Source organism: Ahaetulla prasina, chromosome 1 (genome assembly GCF_028640845.1).
Source record: "Ahaetulla prasina isolate Xishuangbanna chromosome 1, ASM2864084v1, whole genome shotgun sequence".
NCBI classification, from domain to species: domain Eukaryota; kingdom Metazoa; phylum Chordata; class Lepidosauria; order Squamata; family Colubridae; genus Ahaetulla; species Ahaetulla prasina.
This window is the reverse complement of record NC_080539.1, coordinates 176,519,004-176,534,662: the sequence shown is the minus strand read 5'-3', so window position 1 is coordinate 176,534,662 and position 15,659 is coordinate 176,519,004. Positions and strand designations below refer to the sequence as shown.

The 15,659-nt window shown below is 37.8% G+C and overlaps 1 protein-coding gene across 1 annotated transcript in view; it reads left to right on the top strand.

The window, feature by feature from the left end:
- The first annotated feature begins 8,319 nt into the window (after positions 1-8,319).
- Positions 8,320-15,659, top strand: part of ACTR2 (actin related protein 2) — a 32,475-nt gene continuing 25,135 nt past the window's right edge. Inside the window, exons 1-2 of the mRNA XM_058182340.1 lie at positions 8,320-8,498; positions 14,191-14,301. Coding sequence (XP_058038323.1) covers positions 8,451-8,498; positions 14,191-14,301 — 159 coding nt within the window. The 5' untranslated portion in view covers positions 8,320-8,450. The remainder of the gene's footprint in view (positions 8,499-14,190; positions 14,302-15,659) is intronic.

Below are 15,659 nucleotides of genomic sequence, written 5' to 3'. Positions count from 1 at the left end.
TCATTTAACAGCTATTTGTGGTGTTTTTCATCTGACAATAATCCGTGCAATAATGACAAACATTAAATTCTACATATTTGTGTTCTTATTTTATCTATTGATTATGCTTAGTAACTAAATATTCCTATCTCCTTTCCATCCATCCATACCACCGTTCCCATATACCATAAAATACTGATGTCTCTTTACCCTTCAGACTCAGAGTTAGTTTGTCCATTTCTGCGCAATTCATAATCTTTTGTATAATAAGTCTCTCTGAGGGCACACATGGCTGTTTCCAACATTGAGCAAAGGCCATCCTAGCAGCAGTTAATATATATAGTATTAAATATTTTATACTCTTCAAGTATTTTTTTTAAAAAATCCCCAATAAAAAAAGTTCGGGTTCTAGATCCAATTGTTCATTTGTAATTTCTTGTAGCCACTTTTTAATTTTTAACCAATATTTACGTGATTCGGGGCAGGACCACCACATATGGTGGTGGATATTTATGGGACCGCCTACTGCCACCATTAACCTCTCACTGACCAGTGCGCTCTCACAGAGAGGGCCTCCTCCGGATACCGTCAGCTAAACAATGTCGGCTGGCGACCTCTAGGGGGAGGGCCTTCTCTGTGGGGGCCCTTACCCTCTGGAACGAGCTCCCTCTGGGGCTTTATCAACTCCCCGATATCAGGTCCTTCCACCGCGAGCTGAAGACGTTGCTGTTTCGAAGAGCAGGACTAGCTTGAACCTAGTTTTTAAATTGGGATTTTTAAAAAAGGGGTTTAATTGAGGTTTTAAATTTGTATTTAAAAGTTTTAGGGCATCAATTGAATTTAACTGTCTATTCTTTTAGCTGTTTATATGTATTATATGTTTTCTGTTGTTTTTTGGCTGTGAGCTGCCCTGAGTCTTTCGGGAGATGGGCGGTATACAAATATAATAAATAAATAAATAAATATGGTAATATGTTCCATCTTTATTTTTACATTTCTAGCATATGGGAGACATTTTGGGATACATTTTCGCTAGTCTCGAAGGGGGCAGGTGCCACCTGTAGAACATTTTATATGCATTTTCTTTGTATGCTGCTGATTTTGTTAATTTATAATTTCTGTTCCATATTTTCTCCCAATCTGATAAATTTATATTATGTCCAATATTTTGACCCCATGCAATCATACATCCTTTCACTACTACTTCTTCCAATTCTACTTCTAGCAAGTATTTATAAATTTGGGTAATATTTTTTTTGTTTGGCCCTAGTAAAATTTTATCTAATTGCTGTGGTTTAAGATATATTCCATATTCTTTTATATCTTGTTTGTATTGATTTTGTAACTGAAGATAGGCCCACCAGTCAACCCGTAGTCCTTGTTCTTGGAGGTCCTGTAGTGTTTTTAATTTTCCATGAATATCTAATAGATCTTTATATTTTAGCATTTTATTCAAATCTAAATTATTTGGGTGAATCATCGCTTCCATTGTGGATAGCCAAATTGGGATTTTTATATAGTGTTTCTTTTTAACTTTAATCCAATTGTTTATTAGAGAATCTCTGATCAAATGTCTGTGGAAATACTTTTGTTTCATATGGCCTGTTTCCCACAGGAAGGCATGCCATCCTCTCTGTAGGTCATGGCCTTCTATAACTAGTATTCTTTTATTCTTTAAATTAATCCAGTCTTTTAACCAAACTAGTGTTGCTGCACTATAATATAATTCCCAATTTGGTAATCCAAATCCTCCTCTGCTCTTCATATCAGAATTTTTATTGGCCATGTGTGATTGGACACACAAGGAATTTGTCTTGGTGCATATGCTCTCAGCGTACATAAAAGAAAAGATACCTTCATCAAGAATCATAAGGTACACTTAATGATAGTCATAGGGTACAAATAAGCAATCAGGAAACAATATCAATATAAATCATAAGGATACAAGCAACAAAGTTACAGTCATACAGTCATAAGTGGAAGGAGATGGGTGGTGGGAACGATGAGAAGATTAATAGTAGTGCAGACTTAGTAACTAGTTTGACAGTGTTGAGGGAATTATTTGTTTAGCAGAGTGATGGCATTCGGGAAAAAACTGTTCTTGTGTCTAGTTGTTCTGGTGTACAGTGCTCTTTAGCGTCATTTTGAGGGTAGGATTTGAAACAGTTTATGTCCAGGATGTGAGGGGTCTGTAAATATTTTCACAGCTCTCTTTTTGACTCGTGCAGTATAAATATCCTCAATTTCATGATGATTTATTTTTTTAAACAAGGCCAATACAAGCAGATTAAATATTATACAGTAAAGAGATCTGATTTGTAAATAGAAATCAGATAGACTTGGTCAATTCAACTAGTATGCATATTCTAGATTAGCCAATTGCTCCCACTCAGATACTTACAAAATGGTCCCTATCTTTGTAAAGATAACATTGGGATTCTCTGGATATCTCTATCTAAGTAATAACCAGGCACAGACTTGCTTAGCATCTCAGGTCAGGCAAAACCAATTAGGTATTGTCATCTGTTGAGACACATCTGTATTCTGCAAAAACTCTTAAATAAAAATAATAAAATGATATTAGTCAAAATATCTTCATTTTTAGAGTTGGTGTAAAATGGGTCTCCTGGTCAATTAAGAGCTCATATGCACACCATGTGGCAGTTAGATAAAAATAATAACCCATATGTTTGAAGCTTATAACAATGAAAACATTAACAAAATTTAATAATTACATGATCCTTTTTCAAAAAGGTTTGAAGACAAGATACTAATCCATTTAGAAAACAGCAAAAAATGAAAAGCAGGAATACTCTATAATTGATATATAGCTAGAACTATATTAGAACTATTTACAGAAAATATTTTATAATTCACATAAGAGTTACATGAATTCATGAGGACAGTCTTAAACACTTAAACCATAACTTAACTTGCAAATGCTAAAACAATTAAATAAATGAGTGATTTTTCTATTTTTACTCAGGGTATAGCCAAATAGAAACTGTATAGTACCGGCCTTTTTAAAAATAGATGTCTTGTTCAACAAAAAAAAAATGCAATGGTGTAGAATTTTTTGGATCATATTGATATTACTGATAATGAGACGTGGAAAAATGGCGGAAACCCTGGTGCCAGTATTCATGGAGCACCAAGAAGGTGAAGACCTAAAACATGCAGAGATTTTATTTTGTTCATAATATGAGAATCTCTTTTCAGGCACTTTGATTTGTCATTTAGAAAAGAAGTGGCTAGAGTTTACATGTCAAGATGCAAAAGGCCTAACGGAAGAATTTAAACTGAGCCCTATATAGAAGGACTGGTTTCCTTATCAACAGATGACTCAAACAATGAAAATCCAGTGTTACTTTACTTTTTGAAATTTGCAGAATTAGTTGAACAGATAAAATTAATTTACTATCTTATTCTTACAAACATGTCACAATGTTACTCTTGGAAAAAAGTCAAATTAAGCTGTTCTTTCAGTAAATATCATAGGATTGCTTATGAAAAATGTTTCCGCAGTTTCTATCACAACTAAGAAAAAATGGTGAAATAAATAAGATAGCAGTCATTATGAAGAGTAAAAGACCGCAGTCTTTCATCATACAGGATTATGTTCTAATAAGTGGGATTTGAATTTTAATATATATAAAAATTTTGGGCTGCAAATCTCCATTTCTCCCTTTTCTGCAGTTAGTTATTATTCTTGGGCTTTTGCAACAAAAAGAAAAAACTCTCCAGCTGTTTTAATTTAAACTCAACTGTGGTCATAAGTTGAGGACTACCTGTATGTCTTGCAAATATCTTCTAAGAAACAATTAATGTATGATATTCATGTATGATATTGATATATATAAAATTATTTAATAAACTATAGTACATTTGGTTCAAACTATTATCTCAAACATTTCTTGACATCAAACTTGATTCCTTGTATGAGTTTACAGCTGCGATCCCTGATTTTCTGAAAAAAATAGTCTTCTTTTAAACTGGCCTGAAAAATAAGATTTGAAACCATTCTAAAAAACTAGTTTTCAAATTACAGAGGCTAAGTACCGTTTCATGACTAGCTAATTGTTCGATTGAGATGGGAATTAATATTGAAAGAAAAATCCCAAAATGATGAAAACAAAGGCAGGCAAGGAACTCAAGAACATAGTTTACTATATACTTAAACTGTATGTTGTATTTATAGCTATAAATCCAAGTCATGTTTTTCTTTCTTTTTTCTTTTTTTTCTTTCTTTCTTCCTTTTCTCCTTTCCTTTCCATCTACCTACCTACCTACCTACCTACCTACCTGGCAATAGAAGGGCGACTACATCTTAGCTCCAAAAATCAATTTTCCATCTTTCTTTCTGCTATCTAATGATTGTTTGAACTTTTGAAACCAAGATAGGGCAGTCCTTGCAATTACATAGGAAACAATTCCTCTCCTAAAAATTATTGTTTTATATTTATTTTAACATTCCAGTTGTTATTTTTCTTTTATCTATCTTCTTTTAAAAACTCCATATATTTTTTCCTGTTTATCTTTTATTCTTGTAAAAATCTTTAACAAATAAAGATCACAGGAAGGAATTTAATGAATAATTTCAGAGAACTGTTAAAAAAAACAAAAAGCAATATTACAGTGACATTGATAAAGATACTGAAGATACAAACAAAAAGAAAAAAAATCTGCACTTTTAATGTACCAATCAAAGTTTAAACCTTGATTGGTACCTTAAAAGATGCCAATGAAAAAGTATAGCAGATTCCAAAAAGATCAAATGAAGACAGTCCTGTAATATGAAGTTAATTCAGAATTCCAGTCTTGAAGGCTATAGAACAGTGATGGCTAATCTTTTTTTCCTAGGGTGCCAAAAGCACCCGCACGCGTGCCCACACCCATAATGTAACGCCCGCCATGCATGCCCCTTTGCACACGCAATCCCCCTGCGCTGTCCTGCCCCCCTGTGCAGGTGTGTGCGACCCTCTTGCGCTCCCCCATCCCCTGTTTTGGGCCTAGCAGGCCTCCCTGAAGCCTCCGGAGACCAGAAACAGCCTTTTTCTGGACTTCTGGTAGACTTGTTTTTTGCCCTCTGGAGGCTTTCCTGGAACCTCCAGGAGGGTGAAAATGGCCTCCCCTGGCCATCCAGAAGCCGGAAATGGCCTGTTTCTGGACTTCCAGTAGGCCCATTTTTTGCCCTCCTAGAACCTCCATGCGAGCCATGTACTTACCTGGCATCCAAAACGGCTCATGTGGAGACTCCTGGGAGGCGTGGGGCAGCATGGGCATGTGCACGCGTCTCCCACATGCGTGGCAGCGACCGAAAAATCGGCTGGCCGGCGGGAGGCACACATGCATGCGCAGTGGAGCTGACCTAGGGCGACGGCTCGCATGCCCGCAGAAATGACTCCACATGCCACCTGTGGCATGCGTACCATTGGTTCGCCATCACGGCTACAGAAACTAAATATTTATAGAAATATGGGAAACAGAAGAAGAATTTGTAAAGATTCCGATGGCAAATTGTGCCAGCAAATCTCAAGGATCGCACAGTGGCCAACAGATTGAAAGAAGTCAGTTTTCATACTAATATAAAAGAAAGTATTTTGGCTGTACACCGCTGAGTCTTCGGAGAAGGGCGGTATAAAAATATAAATAATAAAAATATAAATAATAATAATAATAAAAAGGAGATTTATTACAATAGGCGAACTACTACATTTATTTATTTATATTTCCATCCTGCGTTATTTTTATAAATAACTCAAAGCAGTGAACATATCTAATACTCCTTCCTGCTCCTGTTTTTCCCAAAAGAACTCTGAGAGGTGGGTTGGGATAAGAGACAGTGTGCTGGCAAAATAATACTTAGGTGTATTGAACACAGATTAGAGCTTTGTATGGAAAGGGAGATAAAAATATTACTGCTAATGCATATTGGATAAGAGTATTTATTATACACTTTGATGATTGCCCATTTAGTTTATTGCAGCCACTCCACAAGGGACTGCCCTTGAAGATCACTCAGCTACAGCTAGTGCAGGATGCAGCAATGGAGGTACCGTAATTATAGGTACAATTTGACATGCACATGTAACACCATTTCTGCCTCAGTAGCTTCTCAGGTAAAATTTAAGACATGGATTTTTCACTTACAAAGCCTTTCAAAGCACAGGGTCAAGCCATTTGAAAGACCAGCTATCTCCAATTGTCTCTACTTGTCCAACGAGATTAGAGTTAGTAAGCTCTGGTGCCACCTATTAAATAGTGCCATCTGGCAGTATGCTTTTTCAGTAACTCTGCCTGCTCTATAGAATAACATTTTCTTGGAGATCAGGATTATTCTGAATTTACTGGCCTTTAGAAAAGTTCTGAAGACCTGTTTCTTCTATCAAAGATGCACCACGAACCATAAATATCTATTAATGCATGTGAATTTTGACCATGGGCAAAAGGTTTTTTTTACATGTTTTTGCATCCATTTTCTGTTGTTTACTTTTTATACTTTTTGGCCACTTTTAGTGTTAGCCACCCCGAGTGATTTATAAGTTGAAAGCCTTATAAATTGATTAAAATAAAATTTTAAAATGGCTCTTTGAGCATGGTCCCTCTCTTCACTATTTTCTAGGATCATGGGCAGTGGGACAGTCTGTTCCACTGGCTTCTTGATGCACGTCAGGTATCCAACCTGAATCTGATCCTTGGCTCAGAGATCTTGATCAACCTGAGATACTACTGATATGTGGCGGCTAATACAAACTGAATTTTATAAATATGAGCATAGCAGACATCGGCTACATCTAACCCGTGAAAAGATTCCTCGCATCCAGTGGTGGGATTCAGCCAGTTTGCAGCACTTCGGGAGAACCAGTTGTTAACTTTCTGAGCAGTTTGGCAAACTGGTTGTTGGAAGAAATCATTAGGGCAGAGAACAGGTTGTTAAATTATTTAAATCCGACCACTGCTTGCATCCATTCTAATTTAGCAAAAATGTTTTGGTTTGAGTAGTCTGAGTATCACCTGATTCAGGATTCTTTTAGAGTTAGGTTTAAGAACTAATCAAAACTACTTTTCTGTCCAAATACTCCTTGGAACATTAAACATTTGCATCAAGTCAACTTATAAATCACTCGGGGTGGCTAACACTAAAAGTGACCACACTACTTAGATTTGCACATGTTCCGTACTAGGCGGATACATTAAAACATCCTGGGTTCTTGGGAAGAATCCAATGAAGGCTAACACCAGCTAAAGAACTGGCAGTTGTGATTTCACATTGTGTATATAATAATGGCAACTAGTTTTAATCTTGAGCTCTGCCATAAACACGAGTCAGCAGTGTGCGGCAGCAGCCAAAAGAGCTAATACAATCCTCCGTTGTATCAATCAAAATCATGTGAAGTATTAGTACTGCTTTATACATCCTTAGTAAGACCACACCTGGAGTACTGCATCCAGTTTTGGTCACCATATTACAAAAAAAGATGTTGAGGCTTTGGAAAAAGTGCAAAGAAGAGCAACTAAGATGATTAAGGGCCTGGAGACTAAAACATACGAAGAACGGTTGCAGGATTTGGGTTTAGCTAGTGTAGAGAAAAGGACTAGGGGGAACATGACAGCAGTGTTCCAGTATTTGAGAGGCTACCACAAAGAGAGAGGTCAACCTATTTTCCAAAGCACCAGAGGGCAGGACGAGAAACAATGATTGGAAACTAATCAAAGAGAGAAGCAACCTGGAATTGAGGACAAACTTTCCGACAGTGAGGACAATTAACCAGTAGGACAGCTTGCCATCAGAAGCTGTGGGTGCTTCATCAATGGAGTTTTTAAAGAAGAGACTGGACAGTCCCTTGTCTGAAATAGGGGCTCCTAATTGAGCAGGGGGCTGGACTAGAAGACCTCCAAGGTCCCTTCCAGCTCTATTCTGATTGAAGTCGTAAGCCGCAACAGTTCCCTAAAGCAGGGGTCTCCAACCTTGGCAACTTTAAGACTTGTGGACTTCAACTCCCAGAATTCCTCAGCCAGCAAAGCTAAGTTAAAGTCCACAAGTCTTAAAGTTGCCAAGGTTGGAGACCTCTGCCCTAAAGCAGCCACTGCTTTAAGGAAAAGGCCCAGGTTCCAGCTCCGCCGTCCTGGGCAACACCCGAATCGAATGGGGAAGCAACTGCAAGAAGACGCCCAGGCAGGGAGAACGATCGGCACAAATATGGACGGCCGGAGAAACCCGCGTCTCTGATTGGACGTCCCCGAGCCTGTCAGTCACGGCGAAGGAAGTAGGTGGTCCGCAGCTGCGGCCCGCGGCGTATCTGGGCTTGAATGGCGGAGGCGGGTCACGGCCGGGCGTGGTCGGCGCCTGTTTCCTTTTGCTTCCCTTCCGGGCTGTGAGAGCGAGCGAAGGCCTGTTGGAGCTGCGGGCGGGGACGGGGCATCCGCTGTCATTCAGTTCAGTCATTCTCTCGGTCGGCTGAGGAAGGAAGATGGACGCGCTGGGCAGGAAAGTAGTCGTCTGCGACAACGGCACCGGGGTGAGGAAAGACGGGCCCGGGCTCTCCGGGGATGGCCGGTTTCGGTAGAAGGTGGGTGGTGGTGGGGAGACCCTCATGGGCCTGGCGGCACCAACGGCAACCAACTCTACCCTCCTAGCCGGAGGGAAGTTGGGCTCCGCCTCGCCGCCTTCCTCCTCCTCCTCCTCCTCTCCTTCTCCTCCTCAAGGAAGCTGCAGCTCTTTTAGGGCGCTGGCAGGAAAACCGCCTTCCTTTCCTATCGTCCTGCCTCCCCGAAGATGCAGGGGCGCCTTCGGTTTGGTCTTGTCCCTTCTGACCAGGGAACGTGAAGGCTGGTCAGAGGATTCATTCGCTCTCCTTCCTTTTCTATTATTTTGCCGTCAGCCGCGTTATGTTGCAACCGCGGTTATTAACCGAATCCCAGCCTGTTTAGCTCTGCCTATATAACCTCGCCGTCGCGCCTTGCTTTCCTGCTCCTCACAACCCCGAGCAGAACAATTTCCTGTGTGTGTGTGTGTGGTATGGTTTAATCTTCCTCGTTCCTTCAAATGGGCTGGTTTTTATACACCGGAAGTCGCAACAGAGAGCCCTGCATCGCTAGGATTTGGCTTGTGTTGTGGGCTTGTGAGAGAGAAGCAAAAAGTGTGTTCCATGACGGTTTTCTTCGCCCCACTTCCAAATGTTTGTAGTCGGCTAGTTTACTCAAGCGAAGTTTTCACGAGTGCGATTTTCAAGGCTTTTTTTTTAATTATTTGAAACAATGAATCTTACCAAGGAACGTACCAAGAGAAGAGTTCCTTTTAAAAGTGTGCTGAAAAAAAATAAAGACTTTAAATACAAACGCAAATGCACTATAAAGAAGTAGCACATTGTAGTCATCCTCACTTCAGACGATGGGTTGATTTTTATCTTCCCCATCTACTTCCTTCAACCTTGCCAAGCAGAGAAGCTATTTTTTCTAGTACACGGAGTTTTGTGGCTCGTCCAGAATATGTACCTTTGCTATATTGATATATATTTGCTATATTGATAATCACAGCTTTTGTTGAACCAGGATTGGTTCTTTAATTCTTCTTGTAGCACATGTTGCTTTCTCTATTAGTTGCATTATATTTTTGATCTTGTGTCCTTTGCCTTTTCTGAAACCCTCCTGTTAGGTTGGAAATTTAAAGGTTTTCTTCATTCTTCTAAAAAACAACAACAGCATAGTCTATTAAAAACAGTTTTCATTGTTTTTATATAAATACGTTTATTGTAATACTTTTAATTTGGGATGATTCTAATTTCACTGAGATAAGCTGGGACAATGTATGAATACTTTATGGCTTTGCTTTGCTTATAAGAGAAATAGGATTACTCATTGGTATAAATATTTATATATGCTAGATGTATTTTGTTTATTAACAAATTAATTTGATAGGTGCCAATTGAAAATGTAATCTTAGAAATTAATATTTAATATTTATGATTTTGAATATTTTTAAAGTTTGCATCAATCAAACTTGGCTAATATTGCACAATCACAGAATGATTGTTTTCAGGTAAAAAGGATTTAATGTTTTCTAACATCCAATATTGTATATCATGGGTGTTAAACTCACAGCCTCACGTTGCCGTCATGTAACATTTCATGACATTTTTCCTATTCACAGGCCTGGGGTGGGTGTTGCTTGCATGGGACACATTCAGCCAGTTTGATACCCCTGTGTATATTGTCTTAATGTTTTCATTGTGCATATTTTACTGTTTAGAAGGTCTTTAAAAAACAGAATATTTTGCCATGCAAATTAAAAGTGTTCTTATGGGAATGTATTAATTTGAATGTATTATGTGATATCAAGTTGATGGTGAACCTTAGCAACCACATAGAAGTTTTTCCCACATTATGTAAAATAAAGTTATGGAAAGCTTCCACTTCTAAATTTTATCTGTGTTCTTCATTTTAATTAATATAGTTATATTCAGACTATAGTGATTTATAAACAAGTGTTGTGGGATACTAAAAAAAAAAAGGTATGTCCACAATGTTTGTAATGAAATGCAATGTTACTAATATCAAAAGGTGTAGAAGACTGTAAACATAGATTTTTCTAAAATAAAAGCTTTGTAAAGATTTTATTCTTATTTCATTATGTTTAGGTTTCACTATTTAAACAACAGTTTATTTTTGTGTCACCTTGTGTCATTGTGCTCTACCTTACCCCCTCAGCCCAGTTCTGTTCCTTACTATCTTGTAGTTTAGTTATTAATCATTGGTTGGATACTGTAATCATTTTGGTAACGGCCAGCATATTAACAACAAATCTTAAAAGGATGCTCTGGATTTGTAGATCCCAGACCTAATAATATGACAAGGGTGTGGGTGAGTGTCTTTAATGATTTCTATTTCAGGTAAGATCATAACTGATATACCAGCCAAAGCTGAATAAAGAACACCTAACCAAGATCTTTGCCTGCTCCTCTAACAGGACATATGAGTCCAGGAGGACCTTCAGATTGGCAGCCTGTTGTATCTGAGGAAACACAACCCCAATCAAGGGTCAAATATTGTGTAGACTGAGATGCTATAGTCCTGGAGTCAGTAACTTCTGAATTAACAACTACTCCATCTTACTTTGATTTTTTCCTGTTCCAATCTTGATCAGGTGGAATATCTACTGCATTTTTCCATAAAATGAATATAGAACCGATTGAATAAAATTTCTGCCAAAATATGTATTAGTGGCCTTAGTTGATGTTTTCAGTAGCATACTGAAGGGCTCCCTTTTAGGATCCACACTGTTCAATTTCATTATAAATCATTTGGTTAAGAGGTAAAAAATACATTTACAGATGATACAAACTTGGAGAAGGATAGCAGGCATCTAGGAGAACAATATAGGTAGCCCTCAACTTACAATCAGAATTGAGCCCAAAATTTCTGTTGCTAAGGACAGTTAAGTGATCTTTGCCTCATTTTATGACCTTTCTTGCCACAATTGTTAAGCGAATCACTACAGTTGTTAAGATAGTAACATGATTGTTAAATGAATCTGGCCTCCCCATTGACTTTGCTTGTCAGAAGGTCATAAAAGGTGATCACATGATCCTGGGACACTGCAGCACTCATAAATATGAGTCATTTGCCAAGCCTCTGAATTTTGAATACATGACCATGAACAGGCTGCAATGGTCGTAAGTGTAAAAACAGGCATAAGTCACTTTTTTCAATGCTGTTTGAATAGTCACTAAATGAGTGATTATAAGCTGAGGACTACTTGTATCAAAATTTGAGAGCTGTTATAGTAGATCAAGGGGCAGAAACCAGCTAGATGAGCTTTATTTTTTTTACTTAGGCTTCTCTACTCTCAGCCCCTTTAGATGACTAGGCTAAAAAATAGAGATCACAAGGATGATTAGAACTCTATTTTTGTAGGGAAGAATGTTAAATAAAAATAAGAATCTTGAAATGTAGAGTTCTTGGTGCTCTCTGAGCTTGTTTGTTTGCTTGCAGATGGTTCATTGACCAACTGTAATATCAGTGTGTCTTAAAATCATGAATTTTGAAAAACTGCCAGGTTTTACTTCTGCCCCCTACATGTCACATAGGATCAAAGCAGAGTTAATTTAATTTTTTTTTCCAGCTGACATCTTTCCCAAGGCTGAGATGTTATTTAGCCTCTCTTTTACAGTACCTGCTAAGGATTCTTGCTTTTTTTTTTTAACCAACATTATTGCTGCCTTGCTGAACATAGATTTTCAGCAGATTTGAAACAATCTGAAATACAAGGTCCTACTTTTGAGTAGGAAAAGTCAAAGACATAAGTGTGGAGGAAAGTATACTAGGGAGAAGTACATACCATCTTGGTGGGTTACAAGATAACACAAGTCAGGACTAGGATGCAGAAGGAAGGAACGAAGGAAGGAAGGTTCCTACATTGCATCAGCAGAAGTCTTGAGTAATTTCTCATTTAGCGTTTGCAAATTCAATGATGATTTTTTTAAAAAACTCACTTTCCAACCAGTGGTGCACTTACAATCAAATTTCTGCATCTCCCAGCAACACACACCCAAGTGAAAGTAATGATGATGTTGCTGCAGGAAAGAACTTCATTAAACAAGACTGTAGTAACTAGTGAACTTTGCAATATCTTTCAGTCCTGTGGTTTGCTTATGATCACTAAGTGTTCATTTCACTTAATGGCCTTTTGCTTCCAATTTAGGAAATGAAACTTGGTTGCTAAATGAGAAGAGGATGTAGTGTGAAGATCAAGTCATTGTTTGTTTCTGTTCTCCATTGGTCAGACCACATGTAGAATGTTGTATCCAATTCTGGACACTACAAGTTAGAAAAAATGCTGACAAACTTCAATGTGTCCTGAGAAGAGAAATCATGATGAAGAATAGCATGGAAGGAAAAAATTACAAATAACTTGAGAAGGGGTTGGTGGTGTTAGGTATGATTAGGTACAAAAAAAAAACCCTGCAAGGAAGCATGTTAGCTGTCTTCCAATATCTGAAGAGGTTTTGTGTAGAAGACAGCCAGAATTGTTTCGAGTTTTTCAGAACAAGGAGAACAGGGTATGAAATGATGGCTTTTACAGTACAAGGAAGTAGATATTTTTTTTTTGTTTACATTTATACCCCGCCCTTCTCCAAAGACTCAGGGCGGCTTACAGTGTATAGGGCAATAGTCTCATTCCATTTTTATATTTTTACAAAGTCAACTTATTGCCCCCCCAACAATCTGGGTCCTCATTTTACCTACCTTATAAAGGATGGAAGGCTGAGTCAACCTTGGGCCGGGCTTGAACCTGCAGTAATTGCAGGCTTTGTGTTCTTAATAACAGGCCTTACCAGCCTGAGCTATCCGGCCCTCAAAGGAAGACTTTGAAAGATGGTAGAGCCTCTCTCCCAGGATGTGTTTAAACAAAGGCTAAATGGCCATCTCTTGGGATGGTGTAGTAGTAGATTCTTACACTGCACGGTAAGTTGGACTAGGTGATCCCTTCCAGCCATCATACTTTTCTACGAAATATAAGCCTTTATGGTGCTTATTATTATGCATCCGCAGATAATGAATTTGAGATTTTTGCTCAATGGGCCTTTGTTAGTGTTTGCAGTGCTGCAAATCAAAGTCAGCTTTCAAACTTTCAACATACTTTTTATGCCAGGAGTGTTAATGGCATAAAATATCTGGTGTGTTAACCTGTGTAAATTTTTGCAAATTAAGGATGCCTGCCTTTAAGCCTCTCTGTATATCTAAACATTTTAATGATAGCCAAGGTTTGCAGATTTTTATTCTTGTCTGCATACCAAAATATGATGATGCCCCACCTGATTTCTAAATATTGAAAAGCCTTGCTGTTTTAGAGTGGTCACTAGCCAGTGACTAGAATAATAGAAACTTCCTGATCTTGCTATGAATGAATGAATGAATACAGAGAGAGAGAGAGAGAGAAAGAAAGAGAGAGAGTGTGTTAGTTAGTTATTGGCATAAATTTAAAATCTAGAGAAATTTAATTATAGTTTAGATAACGACTTGGGTATATTTAACCATATGTAGCCTATAGAGTGTGTACTGTATATATGTTTTCAAATAATTTCAGCTATTTCCTGTGAAACAAAACAATAAAAGTTATTAAATGATACATCCAGTGATCTTTGCAGTGTTTGATAAAATTATAGAATAACATATCCGGAAGCTAACATGAAGGGTTTTTTTCCTTTATAGTTTGTGAAATGTGGATATGCAGGATCCAATTTTCCAGAACATATCTTCCCTGCGTTGGTTGGAAGACCGATTATTCGTTCAACTGCTAAAGTGGGAAACATTGAAATCAAGGTAATACTTAAGAAACTTGATTCCTTGCATGGTAATTTGAAATATTTCTCCCTTCCTCTGAATAATGGCTTCTGAGACATTATGTGATAATCAAGTAACTAGGCAAAGTTATTAGTGTGCAAAAGGCATTAGCATATTAATAGAAAAAATATAGGATGTGGCTTTCTTTTCACCGGGTGTTTGCTAACTACTTGTTATTTTACTTGAGTGAAAAAGCAGAGAAATCCTCTGGTATTGTTTGTTTATGTACCTCATGAAATCTTTTACCAATATTAGCTACCCCACTTTTCTTCATAAGCTATACTCTGAACTCCATTCCAATCTGTTGCCCTCTGAATTAAATACATGGAATTTATTCTGCTTTAAAAACTAAAGAAACATATAATAAGGCAAAAACAAAAACGCCATATTTCTCTTATAAGAGAATTAGAGTTGATCATAACTGAAATGGCCGATAAGCCTAAATAAATAAATAAATACAATTTAGGTTCTGTAGCCTCTTCCAATGTGTTCTGTGAGAGACGATAAGAGTCAAGTCGATAATGAGAATACCTCACCTTGTAATTGTTAGCTTGACCAATAGCCTTTTCCATAGGGACAAGAAATTAGCTGAATTATATCATAGATTGAAGCAATGAACAATAGATAGGGTATTTTTTCCTTCTCCAAAGTTTTCTTGACTTGTGTGCTCTGTACTTGTCTCCTTTATTATTAAAGCTGTGATTTCGTTCTGGGCTAAAAAATTGTTTTTGTTTCTCTACAACACCAGGAGAAACGTTTGTATGTTATCTTTGTTCCATGTTCGGACTCTACCATGCAGAATTCATTTATTTTGTGGTAGGTAATATATTCCTCCTCCAGCAGAGCTTCCCGATGGCTGCTTCTTTTGAATAGGATGCATTCTTCCCATAATCATTCCCTAAAATAATATTTTAAAATGGTTTTATCTTACTATCAAGATATACATGTAAGGCTAGATCTTGAAATCTCCCCAGGAAGCATAGTGAAGGTGCTGTACTCAGATTGCATAACAGAGACTATTAAAGTATGGTTGGGAGGGGGGACTTTGAGCATGATAAGCGTACAACTTGAGGGAAGAGGAAATAACTGTTGGTTTAAAAAGAGGCTATATGGTGAAACATATTGCAGCGTTGAATCTGCAGTGCTTGGTTTAAAGTCTGCCTTTCAGCTAGGACATAGAGGTAGTTAGCTTTGGCAACAGGCAATTTGAATCTGTCTGTATTCGTGTCAGAAACACCTACTAAGCTAATGGAAGGGTGTTTCTAGATTAAAAGGATTTGCTAGTGACAACACTGTTGCTCAGGGGATGCCTGATTTGGGGATGCTGCTTTCATGTC